Raw genomic sequence first — 15657 nt, 5'->3', positions numbered from 1 at the left:
GACAATAAAAGTAAAACGGGCCGGATGTGGCCCGCGGGATGTAAAATACCCAGGTCTGATATAAATAAAACCTGCCTCGACTCCATCTTTTACTGCAAAAGACATAATGCTGGTGGTGATGAGGAGTATGATGATGGCAGGTTTCCAATCGTAAAATTAAACTTGCTGAAGGGCAAAGATCTCTTTAGAGAAAAGTACCAGAAGCAGCCAGTAGAGGGCAGTGATAGCCCAGACTTGAGGCCACTTTACGCTGTGCATTGTTTAGGTCTTCCATCGTGATCATGTGTTTCACACGAAATAAATTTGTTACTCAGCAAAAGCATGTTGTTCTGGCAGAGGGAAGAGGAAAGCCATGACAGAAAGGGGAAGCAGCAGCTTGAGCATGAGGCTCATCGAAGGCTTTATTTATACTGACAGTAGGAATATTGACAGCATTTCTTTGAAACTTATGGGGGCCCTATGTAGAAACGCCAAAGCTGTTGCTTGTGACGTGCGCTTTAAAGCAAAACTCAAATGAAATCCGAGATTTAGATGTGGAAGATGAGTTAGAGAATATGAACTTGAGAAATAGGAACAAAATCATGGAAAAAAGTCTAAGACAGTACACAGCAACATCATTTCACACCAAAGGAAGGAGTAGGAGACTTAGCTTAGTTTGTCCTGATGTATAACCTAATAATATCATGATAATAAGCACACAAGCGACCCAGTGTCACTCAAAAGATTTTATTTATTAAACAATCAACAGACATGAGTGAGTAAATTAACCTGAGAACAACATGTTAATGTTAAAACACACAATGACAAACACTCTTGAATAAGCAGCTTTACTGTCCAGTCCAGTCTGACATATATTGCTTGTTAATAAACAGGCCGGCATCTATTTAATACATTGGTATTCATGCAGCCTCTCACTTTACATCATGATTTAGACACAAATTTCAAAATTAAATGAAACTTTTCATCAGTGGGAATCTGTAATCTGACTGATTACATTAAAAGTGCAAGAAACATTGGCCATTAACTAAAGGAAATTGATTTGATTCGTAGCTCATATGTCTTTCTTTAAACAGAGAATGTGGAGTCAGGATCGCATCATCCTTGCTTTTCAAACCTATCGGGCATTAGAATCTGCCGGAAAAAAGAAAACAAAATTGAATACTGAGATGTGATTTTTTGAGTCAACTCTGAAAGATATTGATTTTGGAAACATTTGAGTAAGTTTAATTTTATTTTTTACAGGGTAAAAAATAAAGTAAAAGCTGTAATAAATTTTGTGTGAATGTGAAGACGGTTGGAATACTGAGACGACTGGAAGTTTGGTTGATTGGACAGTAGGTGATTTAAAGTAAAAAAACAAGTTTTCACATCACTGAGAACTTCTTTCTTTTCTGATTCTTGACTAACCCCTCTTTAGACAAAACCCAAACTGTAGTTTGCATACTCTCACATCGTCTGGTTCCAGAGAAGGCTTCTGCATGGTGTGAATTTCGCTGTCGTCTGAGGTCGCCTTCCCTTCGCCTAACCAAGGGGTCACATTCTGTGGGGGAGGAGTCTGGATGCAGCAAATGAAACCCCTCCCTGCTCCTTGAACTGTCGGTTCAGGAGTTCACCTGACTCTGGCGGTGTCTCTTCTTGTGATCTTCACAAATATGCCGCTCTTAGGTCCAAGAGTGCTTGATGACTTCAGGTCCAGTGGGACCTGGGCGGAGGACAATGGGATGAAAAGACATTATATGGTATCGTAACCAGGCGCGATTGTGCCGATAAATAGAATTATGATGGTTGCAGCGGGAGGTAATTTTAATAAGAACTTCTGATTGCTGATATTTCCACCCAACCACGCATCATGTTCTAGCATCATAAATGAATTCATCATTACTCAAATCCTCTTGGATTTGTGAAATGAATGCAGCCTCCCTGCACTGACAGACAGACGTACCACTCGTGAGAATTCTGCAGAAAAACTGCACAAAGTTACCCTGCCGACTATCTGTCTTTACCTGACAGGTCATTTAAGCGTGGCTATCGTGCACGCTCCTGTGCCCACCTTTGTCTCCGGACAGGCCACCACGCTGAACCTGTGAAACAGGTGGACCAGAGCCATCTTGATCTCCAGCTGGGCGAGCCTCATTCCCACGCAGTTTCGGGGTCCGGCGCCGAAGGGCAGGTAAACAAAGGGGTGGCGAGTGGCTCTGGCCTCCGGTGTGAATCTGGAGGAACCGGAGACATCATGTTTATTTATTTTTTTTCCAGACGAATGTTTGCATTCAGCCTTACGCTTTTGAGCATGTTACTGTGTCGACCATTGGAACCTTGATGCAAACAGGGCCAATAAATCTTCACACAGACTTCTCAAAGCTCCCTCTTGGCTTCACTCACCCAAGTTATTTTCTTTTGAAAGTCCGAAGACAAGATTTCATCTTTGCTTCTTATTGAATCAATTTTTTTCACTTGTTCCTTAAAGGAAGGTAAAAAATTGCCAGCCACTTATTAAATAACATATTGCCGCTTTCTTGAAATAATCGCCATCATTTTTCAAGGTTTTCAGAAGCCCTCTAGGAAAAAGCCATTAATTAAAGGAATCTTTTTTTTGTCAAAAAATTACTTAGGCAACTATTTTAATTTTTGTTATTATTTTTTTGTTGACAATATCAGACCTTAAAATGGAGACATCTTACCATTTCATAAAAAGCATTTGCTGTTTTTTTGTTGTTTTTTTTTATTTGACGATAGCAATGCATCTTGACAAAAAGTTGGGACACGGCGACAAAAAGGCAGAGGAATTGTGTAACTGGCATGTATCAAATCAAATCCGTGACCAGGGGAGCGTTCGACAGCTACAATAACTGACCAGATAAACTGGTCAGTTATTGACACGGCTAGTAACATGTCTGGGTATGAAAAGAGGCATCTCAAGGAGACAATCCTTTATAATCGGATAGTTACCAAAAAACACTTTAAAATAATATATTTATACACTTCTCATGATATATAAACACAATGAATGTGAGGGAGGTGGTTGACAGTGCCTCACCTCTCAGGAATGAACCTCTCAGGCTCCGGCCAGTGCTCAGGGTCGTAGTGGAGGAAGCCTGCCGGTATCTCCAGCGTTGCTCCTTTGGGAAGCACCTGGCCGTTCACCACGTAGTCCTCGTCAATGTCTCGTGCAAACCTTCGTGCACACATCACAACAGAGGGATGTTCAATGATCTATCTACCGGAGCAAGTGACACAGCCCAGCCGGTAGAAGCATTTATTCATTTGTATATCGGTATTTAAGTTCAGACACAGAATGTATTTAAGACCTGGTCTTCCTGACATATCCGAATAAGATATTTTTAATATATTTTTTAACATATAGGTTTTCAATGGTAACCTACTTTTAGCCACCTGCGTTTGACTCCATGCCGTCTCCACAGAAAGACCCTGATAGTCTAGAACTGTCAATCATATTTGCATGTTTGGAATAAACGCCTTAAGTGATTTATGTGCCTCGCTTTAACTGTTCTCTGTCTTGTCTCTACCGCACCTGAATCCGGGAGGGTAGAGGCGCAGTGCTTCGCACACGACCATGTCCAAGTATTTCAGCTCCTGTACATTCGCATAATCTGGCTCCTCCTGTAACGATGGAGGAAGAAAAATCTCTTTTTGTTGTAGAATTCTGAATTGAGATGCCAAGAAAAAGGAATCGCGAATATCCCATGATACACTTCTCTCATTCCTCCTATCCTGTCTCCTGTCCCACCATCAATGTGCGATGGTTCTCCCGACTCCTTGGCCTTTCTAATTTCACAGGTTCAAAGGTTTGGTTTGATCTACTACAGCAGTCCACCATTGTTATTGCTTTTATGAATATTGAATCTAATATTGTATTATTTCAGTTATTAAAAAATAAAAGTCAGACTCACGTGCCTGTCGAAGAAGTCATCCACCTCGTCCTGCACTCTGCCCTGGCACTCCGGGTGGAGGGCCAGCAGGTAGCAGGTGAAGCCCAGCGTGTTGCTGCTGGTTTCGTAGCCCGCCAGCAGGAAGACGAACGCTTGACCGACGATCTCGTCCTCCGTCATCAACTTTTTCTGCTGGCATCTGGCGGCCGCGGGGTCGTTCGAGGGAGGGCGGCCATCCTCGGCGGACGCTGATGGCTGTGCGTTTTCGGCAAGGATCACACTTTCGAAGGTTTGCGCACGTGCGTTTTCTTTGTCAGTTCTTGCGTCCAGCATCAGCTGGAGGAAGTCTCGCCGCCTCTGAGTAGACACAAATCGATTTCTTTAGTGTGCCCATGTGGGACAATGTAATTCTACAGATAGATTCATGGCTCACTTGTTCAGGAGGCTGCTCCTCTCTCTGCTTGATGATCCTCTGGATGCTACTGATGAAGAAGCGGTTCATCTGGTCCCGTCTCTTGTTGGGGATGAGTCCCGCCAGAGGGGCCAAGATGAACGGAAAAGCAACTGCGCACAAATGTATACTATTTGTTAGCAAACTAGGTTTCAGAAAAGTAGTTATTTGAAAAGTATTTGACTGCTGTCATCTGCATTTATGATTTATTTTAATTTTCTAAAGCTACAATAGAATCAATAGAATTAGAATATAATGTGCAATCCCACAGAAAACTTCCAATTTATGTACTGACTGAAAAACAGCATGATAGGCCGGAAGAAGGAGAAGGAGAAGAAGGTCTGAGCATGGTGGACAAACGGATCATCTGGGTTGTTCTGGGAGTCCACCTGAGTCCCGAACGCCACGCTGGCAATCACATCCATCGTGAAGCAACCAAAACACCTGGGAAGAAGCGCGGGGGGAAACACATGGAGAAATCATGTCACGGTATGTTTTGAGCACTGGCCAGATTTAATTAGATGTAATTTTGGATATAAAATGGCCCCACAACCTATTAAGATTAAAATTGTATCAATAAATTGTACAAAAGCTGTTTTCATACCAACATAAGAGTCTTTTAAGGCCCATATGGCCGATCGAGGTGAGAAGAGATGGATTTCTTGTTTAAAATGATAATGCATCTATATATGTATATATGTATATATATATATGTATATATATATATATATATATATATATATATAATCATTACACAGTTCATGAAATAAAGTTTTCTTTTATGTCCTGCAGAGATAAGTGATTTTTAAGTCAGACAAATCAGGGATTATTGGTTCCCCAGGCTATCAAAAACGGGTGAAAGAAAAGAAAGCGAGGAGATCATGAAAGCCATGATTTGGCAAACTCATCCAAAAATGGGAGTTACTGGAGAAATGGCAGCTGGACTTGAAACAGGAGGTAAAAAGGTCAACTGTAAAAACTGCGGAAAAGTTTCTACTTTTGGAACAACAATATTCAGAACTACTATGTGAGAGAGGAGAATAATCAACACAATGTCTGGATGTCTGATCAGGAACTGAATCCTGAGAGATGGTGGAACGCAAGACCACATTTTACATATTTACTGAATCCAGAGAACATGGCTGTTGGATCTGAAGATTTTGCTTTAAACTAGAGGTTTTATCTCTTTGCAAATCCTTCCCTTTTCTGGCTTTTATTGTTACACCAAATCTCACAGTCAATCCAAATGCCATGATGAAATAGAGGTAAGAGCATTTTTTCTTTTTTTTTTTTTAATGTCACCAAAACATACTACGTTGCACCGATGTCGGAGCCCACACAGTTTGCATTTTATTTACCTGTGGATGTCAAAGGCCTCTTCTGACTCAGCGTAGACATCCAGGTTTTCCATCAAGGCAGCGGTGGCTGTTTTGATGAGTGGAACCATCTAAGGCAGAAGAAACAGTAGGCAATAAGAGTTGATGATTTAATACACACTACAAGAGACAAACAAAATCAAAAACAAAACAGGAAGGTGACATTGACTAAAGCAGATGCTTTGCAGATGAAATGTCACACATACTGAAAAAAATATATCTCACCTCTTTCATCTTAGCAGCACTAAAGGACGGTGTCAGAATACTCCGAACTCTCTTCCATCTCTCATTCCTCAACATGAGCAGGCAATCCGTCATAGGCTTTGTAGCAAAGCGGATAGTCTGCAGAGAGGAGGCAGGAGTTAGCTTTGGTACACTGCCTTCTCTTTACATCATGAGCGGCAAGATGAAGAGACCTGTCTGGGGCAAAACTAAAATATCTAGGGGCAGGAAGTGCCCGAACAAATGCTCGGAAAACAAGAACAGATCTTTGAGGGTCCCTGTTGACATCCGCACCATTCTGTTCGGAAAGCTGCTGAACTCCTTCACCATCACTTGTTTCAGCATGTCAGGGTCGGCTACAACCACCACCGCCCTCCTCCCCAAATAGTACCTGAAACATACAAAGTTGTAGCTATGGGATACGGGGCTAGAGGCTAGACGATAATACATTTTTACATGACAAAAGATCATTGTATCCTTATTATAATTAAAGAAAAGAAAAAAGAAAGAACTATAGATCAACTTGTAACAAAAAATAACTTTATTAACTTTATTTAGTCCGGAACAGAAATTATTTAAAGTCCATCAATTTGCCTAACATTAAAAAAAAAAAATGAAATCCTTATCTAAACTATTTTTTGATGGGCTGAGCCATTTAATACTGAAAAAGAAATTAAATAACACAGTCTGACAATGAGAGCACCATTGCCACCTACTGTGGATGTGCAATTACACTTTATTTTGATACAATAGAAATAAGCATGTTTCCTAGGGTCACACGCGCCTCCCCTGGACTTGCACTGCGTCCCCCCAGGCCGCTATTTGAGAAGCAATGGGTTAGATGATGGTGTTCAGGTTGGGGGAAGCAGGTACAAATGACCTATACCAGTAGCACTGGCAGTTACTGTACATGGGTCGTTCACACATGATACAATAATGGCTTAAAATTCATGAATAAAAGGCTGGTGCCTGGAAGGAAAGGTTTAAGGATGAACAACACTACTGATTAGGAATTGGTTAGTAAAATTAACCTTGAGTACATCAGTAACAAAAAACATCCTGCAAGAGACGGGTCAGACCACTCTGCTCCCTGGGTTTAATTTTATTAAGATGACCGGTTCCAAGGTTGTCCATAAAATTTACAAACAATGTAGAATACAGTGAATTTGACACACTCCACTGAGATGCCTTGGTCATGTACAGAGGAGGGATAGTGAATATATCGGTATACGGATGCTGGAATTTGGACTGCCAGGCAGGAGGTCTAAAGGAAGACCAAAGACAAAATGTATGGATGCGGTGAAAGAGGAGATGGAGTTAGTTGGTCTGAGACAAGAGAATACAGTAAATAGGGTTCGATGGAGGAGACTGATTTGCTGTGCCAACCCTTGACGGAAGTAGCTGAAATGAAACAAGGACTATTCTACATTAATTTAGAGTTTAGATTTGACACACAATGCATGGATTTGTTTGCGATAAGAATTATACTTTCAGTCTATTCATTTTTGGGCCCGTTGATTTATATGGGGCCCCGAACCTGCAAATAACTCTTAAAAAGTTCATTTATAACTTTATTCATTTCACAGTAGGTTTTAATTACTTGATAATGTGTAAAATGCAGAACAGTTAAATAAAGGCACGAGTTGTGATGTCAGAAGACAGAGGATGTGTGTTTCACTTACCCACATACTCGGCCGTGCGTCTTTATAATCTCAGTTAGAGGTTTGAAAAAACCCTGAAAGCACAACAAACGATCAACGTCATGACACAATCAAACACGTTACTGCCTTCCTTTGAATTGTAAAAAATAATGGTTTCATCATTTTATCACGTGTTGCGATAAGTTTGTGAGTCAGGGTTAGCTTCAACAATTTCTAAACTGTTTTTTGAGTTTTGAATAATTTCTATATATATGTATATATTTATTTTCAAGGGTAATGATCCAAAATAATTTGTTATACATCATCGACTCTTATGAAGTGCTAGCATCCAGGAATAGCAGAATCTACAAAACCCTTCAAGAACAACCGCCTGCTATAATGGAAACTATTAAGTCGACAGTGACTGAAAATGTGGCATCTTGAGTTTTTTGGAGCACAGAACGGTGAAAGCGGGGATTGTAGAGGAAATTAGGCCAACCGTTTCGTCACAATCATTAGTATTCACTAATCCTTTAATGCCTCATGACAAGTTATTTCTTACAGAACATTGTCTGTTAGTCTCTCACTCGATGCACAAAGAAAATGACAAGATCGGTCATTTATCTGTGGTCTCATTGAGGGACTAGCTAGAAAAAAACAGTAATGGACAGTCATAGTTGTTAAAACAAGATTACAAGGTTAAAAGAAACAACCTAATGATGCCAACTGAATCTTTACATTGATTTATTTGATTTCCATATTGTGCACATCACTGATGGGATGTCTCTTATTGATCGGCAGGTATCTAGTGTCAATTTTAAGCATTCTTTTTTAAATGTTTGTGTTTAGATAACCGGAGTCACTCACACATTTCTCCTCTTCCACAACTTACCTGGCGAAACAAGAATATGTTGCCGAAGAAAGGCACTGGCTTTGGGTGTCTGATGCCACATCGGGCGAGGACAGAAAAGGGATAAACTGAGTACCTAGAAGAGAGAACGCAGAGGGGCGCTGACTTAAGCAAATACGAAAACATCAAAGTAAATTAGGTAAATAAGACAAAATTAAGTCCAAAATTGGAGAAGATTTCTTAGGTGGGATGAAGAAGGGTTTTTAGCTAAATTTCATCACTAATATTACATGACACCACCATTTAATTTGTTCTCAACTTGTGTATTTCGTTTTTTTTTCCCCAAACACATTTGCGAAATGGAGCAAAAGTCCAGATATCAACTGATAGAAAGCCTTTTCTTTACCAGTAGAGAAGAGCCAGGAAGAGAAGAAAGAGGCTGAGGGACACAGAATATTCGCTGAACTCCATGTGCAATATGTTTAGGGAGGTCATTCAGAACCCCCTGGTTCTGCACCACCAGACATGGGTTAGCACTCTGGGAACCAAAGAGAGAAAATACAACTTGGCAAATCTGCTACAAAGAAACATTAACAGAAAATCATATTTGCAACACACACAAAAACACTGGTATACATGTATCGCATGACTCCAAAAAAATATAAAAGACCACCAAGACTGTCAAGGAGTTCAAGCTAAAAATTCACCACCAGTCTGGTTTCACCCATCAATGAATTACAACAGAACTCCACACTGCCCACCAAGCGGTTAGTCACAAGAAGGACTGTTTAACTCCTACAAATTCTTTTCAGCAAATATCAAAATTTACAGACAATATCGCTGAAACTGAGGCAGATGAACAGCTCGGGTAATCTGTGTGTTTATTCAGGTTTACATACAGCGTATGCGGCGGCGTTTGGCTACTAGCTAGGACGCTAACATACTCTCGATATATTCTCCGGTGCGCTTTGTGTGAGATTTATGTCGATAAACTGGAGAAATGTAAATATTTACAGACATACATGCACACTCACCTCACGTCGACCTCTCACTAGGTAACGTAACAGCGTCCGCAGGACTACTTCGCTTCATCGATGTGTCGAAATCACACAGCGAGCTAAGCTACATACTGTCCTCTAGTGTCCAACTTTGGTAATTAGCGCAAAAAAGATTGGTTATATCAAACTCATTTTGGAGGTCACATACGGCCTCAGTAAAATCATCACCTGGAAGTAACACTAAGTCCAGATTTTTCCTTTGTTTTAGTGTTAAGGAGGTAAATTTTAAACATCCTTATATATAATGAACTGTTACTCTCTAAAAATAGTGTTGCGTTAAAAGAGAAAATCTTGTCACTGTGGGAAAATTTGCCACTGGAATTTATTAGAAAATTGACTGTCAAGAAAATCTTGTCACTGTGGGAAAATTTGCCACTGGAATTTATTAGAACATTGACTGTTAGCATATATAAGAGTAGGTATAATGTTTACAAGGCTAATGGTGGCTATTCTTGTTATTAAATCAATCTTTTTAATTTTGCGTGGGTTTTTTTTGCTATCGTTTTTGTGGTTTTTATAGAAATAAGAAGAGAAAAGATAGTTTTAACAATGTCACCAGACGTTATTTCGTTTTCAAATTTTGAAGCAAAATTTACACTGCAAAGTTACTTTTTCTTTTTTTCCTTTTCCGTTTTTTTTTTTTGAAACCCACTTTATCAAACCCCCAGATGCATGTGAGAAAAAACATGCGGTCTGCACTAACACAAAGATTTGATTTCAGGCGGGGGCCACAAAATATTATAAAAAAAAAAATCATTTATTATGGCTTGTCATAAATATTCTTATTTTGAAATTATTGTCATTATTATTATTATTGATGTTGTTGTTGTTGTTGTTGTTCGCCGTAATAGCAGGAGTCAAAGGAGTAGCAGTTGTTGTAGTGGTTATAGAAGAAGAACAAGTACCCTGATGAATTTGTAAATCACATACAAAAAGGACATGTTTATCAAGTGATAAAGGGAGGATCTTATAACTGGTAAGAAAGGTTACCACTCTTCTACCAGCACATATCCCAATGCACTACGGCCAGCAAAGTAGGAATTTCACTGTACAGGGACACTTATTTGTAAACTGTACATGTGACAATAAACGCTTTGAATCTTGAATCTTTTAACATGTACTTATTACTATAGTGCCTTATTATTATCATTAAATACATTTTATATTGAATTGTATGTGATGGGGTATGCCTGTAAGTCATTGAACAGTCAGCCATTAGAAATGCCATTTTATATTTTTTTAATGAAATTAATCCAGAATCTGAAAAAATCCAAATATTGCTACTTGTGCCACTACTACTACTAACCATTATAATAATGATAATTATAATGCAAGTACTGCTATATGATGATGATACTAATATTGATGATGATGCAGAGTTTCATTATTATCATCATTGTTATTATTATTGTTGTCAGGATCTCCTCTCGGCAGCCGAGAGGAGACACGGCTGGGATTAATTCGTAATCGGCGCCAGCTGCAGCAGCTGCCGCTAATCAAGAGCCCTATAAAGGGCAGCGGCACGCTCTGCCTGGGGCTTGTCACAGACCACTGCGGACCCCTGTCACAACTGGACCCCTATCCAGCCATGACCCTGTCCGAGATCCAGCCTTGATCCAGCCCTGCCTTGACCCTGTCCGAGATCCTGCCTTCACCCTGCCCGGGGTTCCATCCTACCTTCACCCTGCCTGGGGCCCGTCCTGGTGAGACCCAGTCCGTCCTGCCTTCACCCTGCCCGGGGGCCTGTCCTGCCTTCACCCTGCCCGGGGGCCCGTCCTGGTGAGACCCAGCCCTGTGCGACTGTCTCTGGGCCAGGGACTTCCCAGCGACACCCTACCTGCCGTTCTACCCAAATAAAGCGCTTCAACCCAGACTCCTGCTCCGAGGTGTGGTTCCCTGCCCGACTCCGCCCCCGGACAATTGTTATACATTGACAGAGCCCACCAACATTTTTTTGGATGACATTAACCTATTAAAATACATATCCCATTGCATTTTATATTCTCTCACCAAACTTTTCCTGTTTTTGTTAATATGTGTGTGGGCTATTCTAGCAGCTCATGAAGACAATAGACAGCTTGGTTTCAGATGATACGAGAACTTATTTGCACAATCAATGACTTTGTTCTTTTAGCTATTTAATGATATCAAATTAAGGGGATTATTAAATATCCATCTTGAATCCACTGTATTGCCTATTTGGAAGAAGACCTCACACCTGAGCAAGTACTAGAGGCCATGGTTTTCAAAGTCAGTTGACAGAAGCTGTGTTGCCTCATTGTTTTTTGTGTGACTTAGATAAGTCATTAACATGCTTTCCTGGAATTATAAGCCACAGTCAATCTGATGCCATCCCCCTGGTTTAGTAACTAGATGAGACACGGCTTGCCCACTGATGGATCTTCTGGACACTAATTTAGAATAGGAAGCATTGCAGTGCTATTTGTCTCCTCTGTTGATAGAAATAGTAAAAAAAAGCAATAGTTAAATATATCTAAGCTCTCTTTAGCTAGCCATATGTAAATTATTCAGCAACAGCAAAACTCTTTCATCACACAAGATCTGGACAACCTTACAAATGTTGGTTGAAAGTCGATAGTTGATTTACTCACTGTATTTTTCTTTTGTATTTTTGGCTCCCTGCGGCAGCACTGCTGCATCCACACATACAGGTTGACATTCACTGACAAAAAGACTGAGCAATATGTCAACCACATCTAGAGAAACATAAAAATAAACTTTGCTGTGGTGTGAGCAATACTTATTTATGAATTCTTTTTCTTTCCTCCAGGCTGAAGAGGTAAAAGGACCAGCCGGACTGTTGGCTTCACAGAGTTAAATGGTCAGCATCTGCGATTGTGGTCAAGGCTGAAATTCTCTGAAAGCACCACTAACGCAAAAAGGTACACAGAAGTTTCTATGCTGCCAGATATACAATGTGCTTTTTAAGGGATGTCCCTTTATATTCAAGAGACACAATGCCAGGCTACATTCTGTATGTATTACAACACCATGGCCCTGTTACAAAAAAGAACAGATACCAGACTGGCCTGCTGCTCCCCCTCTCACTCCCTTTGAAAATGTGTCAAATTAAGAAGTAAAAATGCAAAGTAAAGTCATATGTCAAGGCAGAATGGGTAAGAATTTCACTTTAAAAAGCTTCAGCAGTTACAATCCTGTCATTCCAATATTAAAGTTGATATAAAACAGAGGTGAACAAACCGCTAACAATGTTCTGGAACATGTTGCAGATAAAACATTTAGATTGTGTTAATTTACATTCGCAACATATACCTGAATTTCTCAACAGGCTGTCAAAGTATCAAATACTAAAGAGCTCAACAACGGCAAAAAGGATTCAAAAAAAGAAATCAAATGGCTGGGAATAAAAATTGAGTTTAAAGTAAGTACAACCTCAGTACCCAAGATTGGTTCCCTGACTGCAGTGCCTTACATCAGGGACAAGAATCAGACTCAAAGAAAACCACAGTAGTGTTGGCACATGAGCCATTCATGCATTCAATCATGATCTGTATCATTTATCCTGCACTCAGGGTTGAGCGGGGCTATCCCAGTTGTCAATGGCCTGGGATGGGGCTCATCCTGGAGTGGTTGGCAGTTGATCACAGAAGCACATATAGACACGCAACCATTCACCCTCTCTTTCACGGGTATTGGCAACTTAGGGTCTCTAATGAACCCACAAGTCCCATGATAAACCTTTCAAAAGGACAAATCACTGCTTTCACTTCACTGAATAAGAATCTGCTCTGCTCAGTGAACAATAACTTTGACTTCCCACATGGAAGCTGGTGGTTTGGAGACAATTCAGTGTCTGATCAAACCACTATTGGCATTTGCTTAACAAACAAATGGTCCCCTCGGTTAAATCTCGGACCATTTTAAATTTGTCTTGATCATTTCACTGTCGAGTCTTGAGCTTTAATCATTAAAAGCCCCGAGACTAAAATATACAAGAGTCCAGTGTACAAAGACAAAGTACAGTTTCCGATCTGTGTCATGAATAAACAAGTAATAAAATGACTTTTAGATCTTGAGAAAGAGCAAAACAAACTTATCGAACTTGTGCTTGTGAGCATTTTAATACTGTATTAGAATACTCCATGCTGAAAGTTCCCAATGAATTCAAAAGGTCCATCACACGATACAGTCCAGAGGTAATTCTAAGTTACTATGTGTGTTTTTAGGTCTTGTTTCATACAATTGTAGATAATGCTACCTCTGCTGAACATGTATTCAAATGGCATCTTTAAACTATTGTTATTATTATTATTGTTGTTATTATTATTGTTGTTGCTATTGTAATTATCATTATTATTAGTAGTAGTAGTCATAGTAGTAGTAGTAGTAGTATTATATTAGTAGCAGTAGCAGCAGTATTATATTATTAGTATTATCATCATCATTGTCATTGTTATACCGACTGACATTGTATATCCTCTGTTAGTTCAAGTTAAAAATATCAACAGGCTTACATGCTTACCTTCGTGTGATGTGAACTCATTTTTGATACAGTTGATTGACAGCGAGCCTGGTGTCAGACACACTGCGATGAGTTGTTCTTTCTGCTGCCAGATGTTTTCTAAAAATATATTTGTAAAAAGGAAGAATCCATCACCCCTGGGTAATGCAAGCGATTCTTTCATCTGGAAAAGCACTAGCGGTGCCCATTCCTCCAGGATTGACCGACACAAACAAAATCTCTCCCAAGTTTGCTTTGGGCCTATTAGAATTTCCTCATTATTCTGTCACTGGTCACTCATCACTGATTCCAGTAAATAACTAGTTAACTCTACCATCTGTGTTCACTTCATTTCACTCGGGCCAGGAAAGATGAACCCAAGTTTGTTTATGTAGAACTGAAATGATTTCTTGACCTCTTGAATAACAACGAAGAAAGGCAGGCTTGTCATGATAATTATATTTGCTGTAAGCACACTGCATGTGTGTGTTATTTTTTGGTTTGTTTTATAAGTAAAGCTTTTATGTGAATTGGTAAATGCTCATCATATGTATTATTGACTTAAAAGGGAAACGGCAACTTCAGACCTCACTGGAACATTTGACATAACATTTGACTTGCCCAACATTCTCTACTCGAATCAGCTATTTGTGTCAATTAAAGTGGAAAAATAAAATGAGAACTACAGAGCTCCAAGTGCTTTGAGAATTGTGTGTGGAATAAATTCTGAACAACAACTTAGTTCAGTCAGATTAATGGTATGCGATGCAGGGGTCACCGTTCCTTCTTCTGTCCTTTCCACTTTGTTGTAGTTTATATTTCACCTTAAATTATATAATATCTATCTAGAATCTAAGAAAGAAAAAAAAAGCATTACTCTCAAATGCAAATGTAGTAGGTCATGAATTCTTGGCAGAAAAAGAAATGTTCTATTGTCATTTTAAATAACCACACAACAATTTCTCAAATTAGTACTAATTAGTATTACTACATCTTTGCATGGCAATGTCAAAATAGGATCCGTATTAAATCTTTCAAATGTACCTACTGTATAAATTATTGATTTATTCATTTATTCATTCAGTAGAATACATAAATACATATCTTCCTTTGGAATTGAGTGAGGGAAATAACTGTTTCCCACAAGAATCCATAAGTCTACTGATCTGATGTATGATTTAACCAGTTATGTTGTTACTGTCTTATTGTTGCAACCTTAAACAAAAGTATGAAATGTTCCTATTCCTTAACACATAAATTCAAAACATATGAAATAGTTTTATAGCTAAACCAGTACCAACAACGTAGAAAGGCTAATCCATTTCCTTTGTCTGGTTTCTGAGCTGTGTCACGTACATGCGTCTATAGCCCGGTATTACTTTAAAACACACATACTTAATAAGACCAACTTGTGATCCTAGTAGTAGTATTATCTGGAGAAGTCAAATACATGTACAGCAACAGAGATAAATGATGATAATCACAAAATGGTACTGTAATAATGCAGGATAACAAAACTGTTGTTACAGTGGTAGTTTCAGGAAGAAAAAGGGGTAGTAAATAAGAATTATTATCTTTATATGAATTGACAAAGCATATAATTTGGATATTCATTAATCTCTATGCATAGATTCACAAAGGAGAGCTCCCGCCCCAGTATGGCAGCGCCAGCTCCAAATATGCGATA

At 39.4% G+C, this 15657-nt stretch overlaps 1 protein-coding gene across 3 annotated transcripts; it reads right to left on the bottom strand.

The window, feature by feature from the left end:
• Positions 1–721: 721 nt before the first annotated feature.
• tbxas1 (thromboxane A synthase 1 (platelet)) lies at positions 722–9574 on the bottom strand. Of its 3 annotated transcripts, none has more exons than XM_086163813.1 (14): positions 9464–9574; positions 8836–8967; positions 8472–8565; positions 7622–7674; positions 6234–6330; positions 5943–6059; positions 5700–5788; positions 4637–4785; positions 4324–4454; positions 3912–4247; positions 3533–3621; positions 3038–3175; positions 2051–2213; positions 722–1702 (listed from the first exon to the last, which is right to left on the bottom strand). In XM_086163813.1, exons 2-14 carry the CDS (start codon positions 8922–8924, stop codon positions 1610–1612), a joined length of 1638 nt encoding a protein of 545 aa, XP_086019939.1. In that variant the 5' UTR covers positions 8925–8967; positions 9464–9574; the 3' UTR covers positions 722–1609. The 3 variants fall into 3 exon arrangements, with proteins under 3 accessions (XP_086019939.1, XP_086019940.1, XP_086019941.1); XM_086163814.1 differs by lacking the exon at positions 9464–9574 and adding an exon at positions 9374–9399; XM_086163815.1 differs by lacking the exon at positions 9464–9574 and adding an exon at positions 9329–9375.
• Between the last annotated feature and the right edge of the window lie 6083 nt (positions 9575–15657).

This window comes from Fistularia commersonii, chromosome 17 (assembly GCF_037954325.1).
Source record: "Fistularia commersonii isolate RoL2024-O1a breed Wild chromosome 17, RoL_Fcom_v1.0, whole genome shotgun sequence".
Classification (NCBI taxonomy): Eukaryota; Metazoa; Chordata; class Actinopteri; order Syngnathiformes; family Fistulariidae; genus Fistularia; species Fistularia commersonii.
Note: the sequence above shows the minus strand (reverse complement) of the source record. Positions and strands in the feature narration are given on the sequence as shown.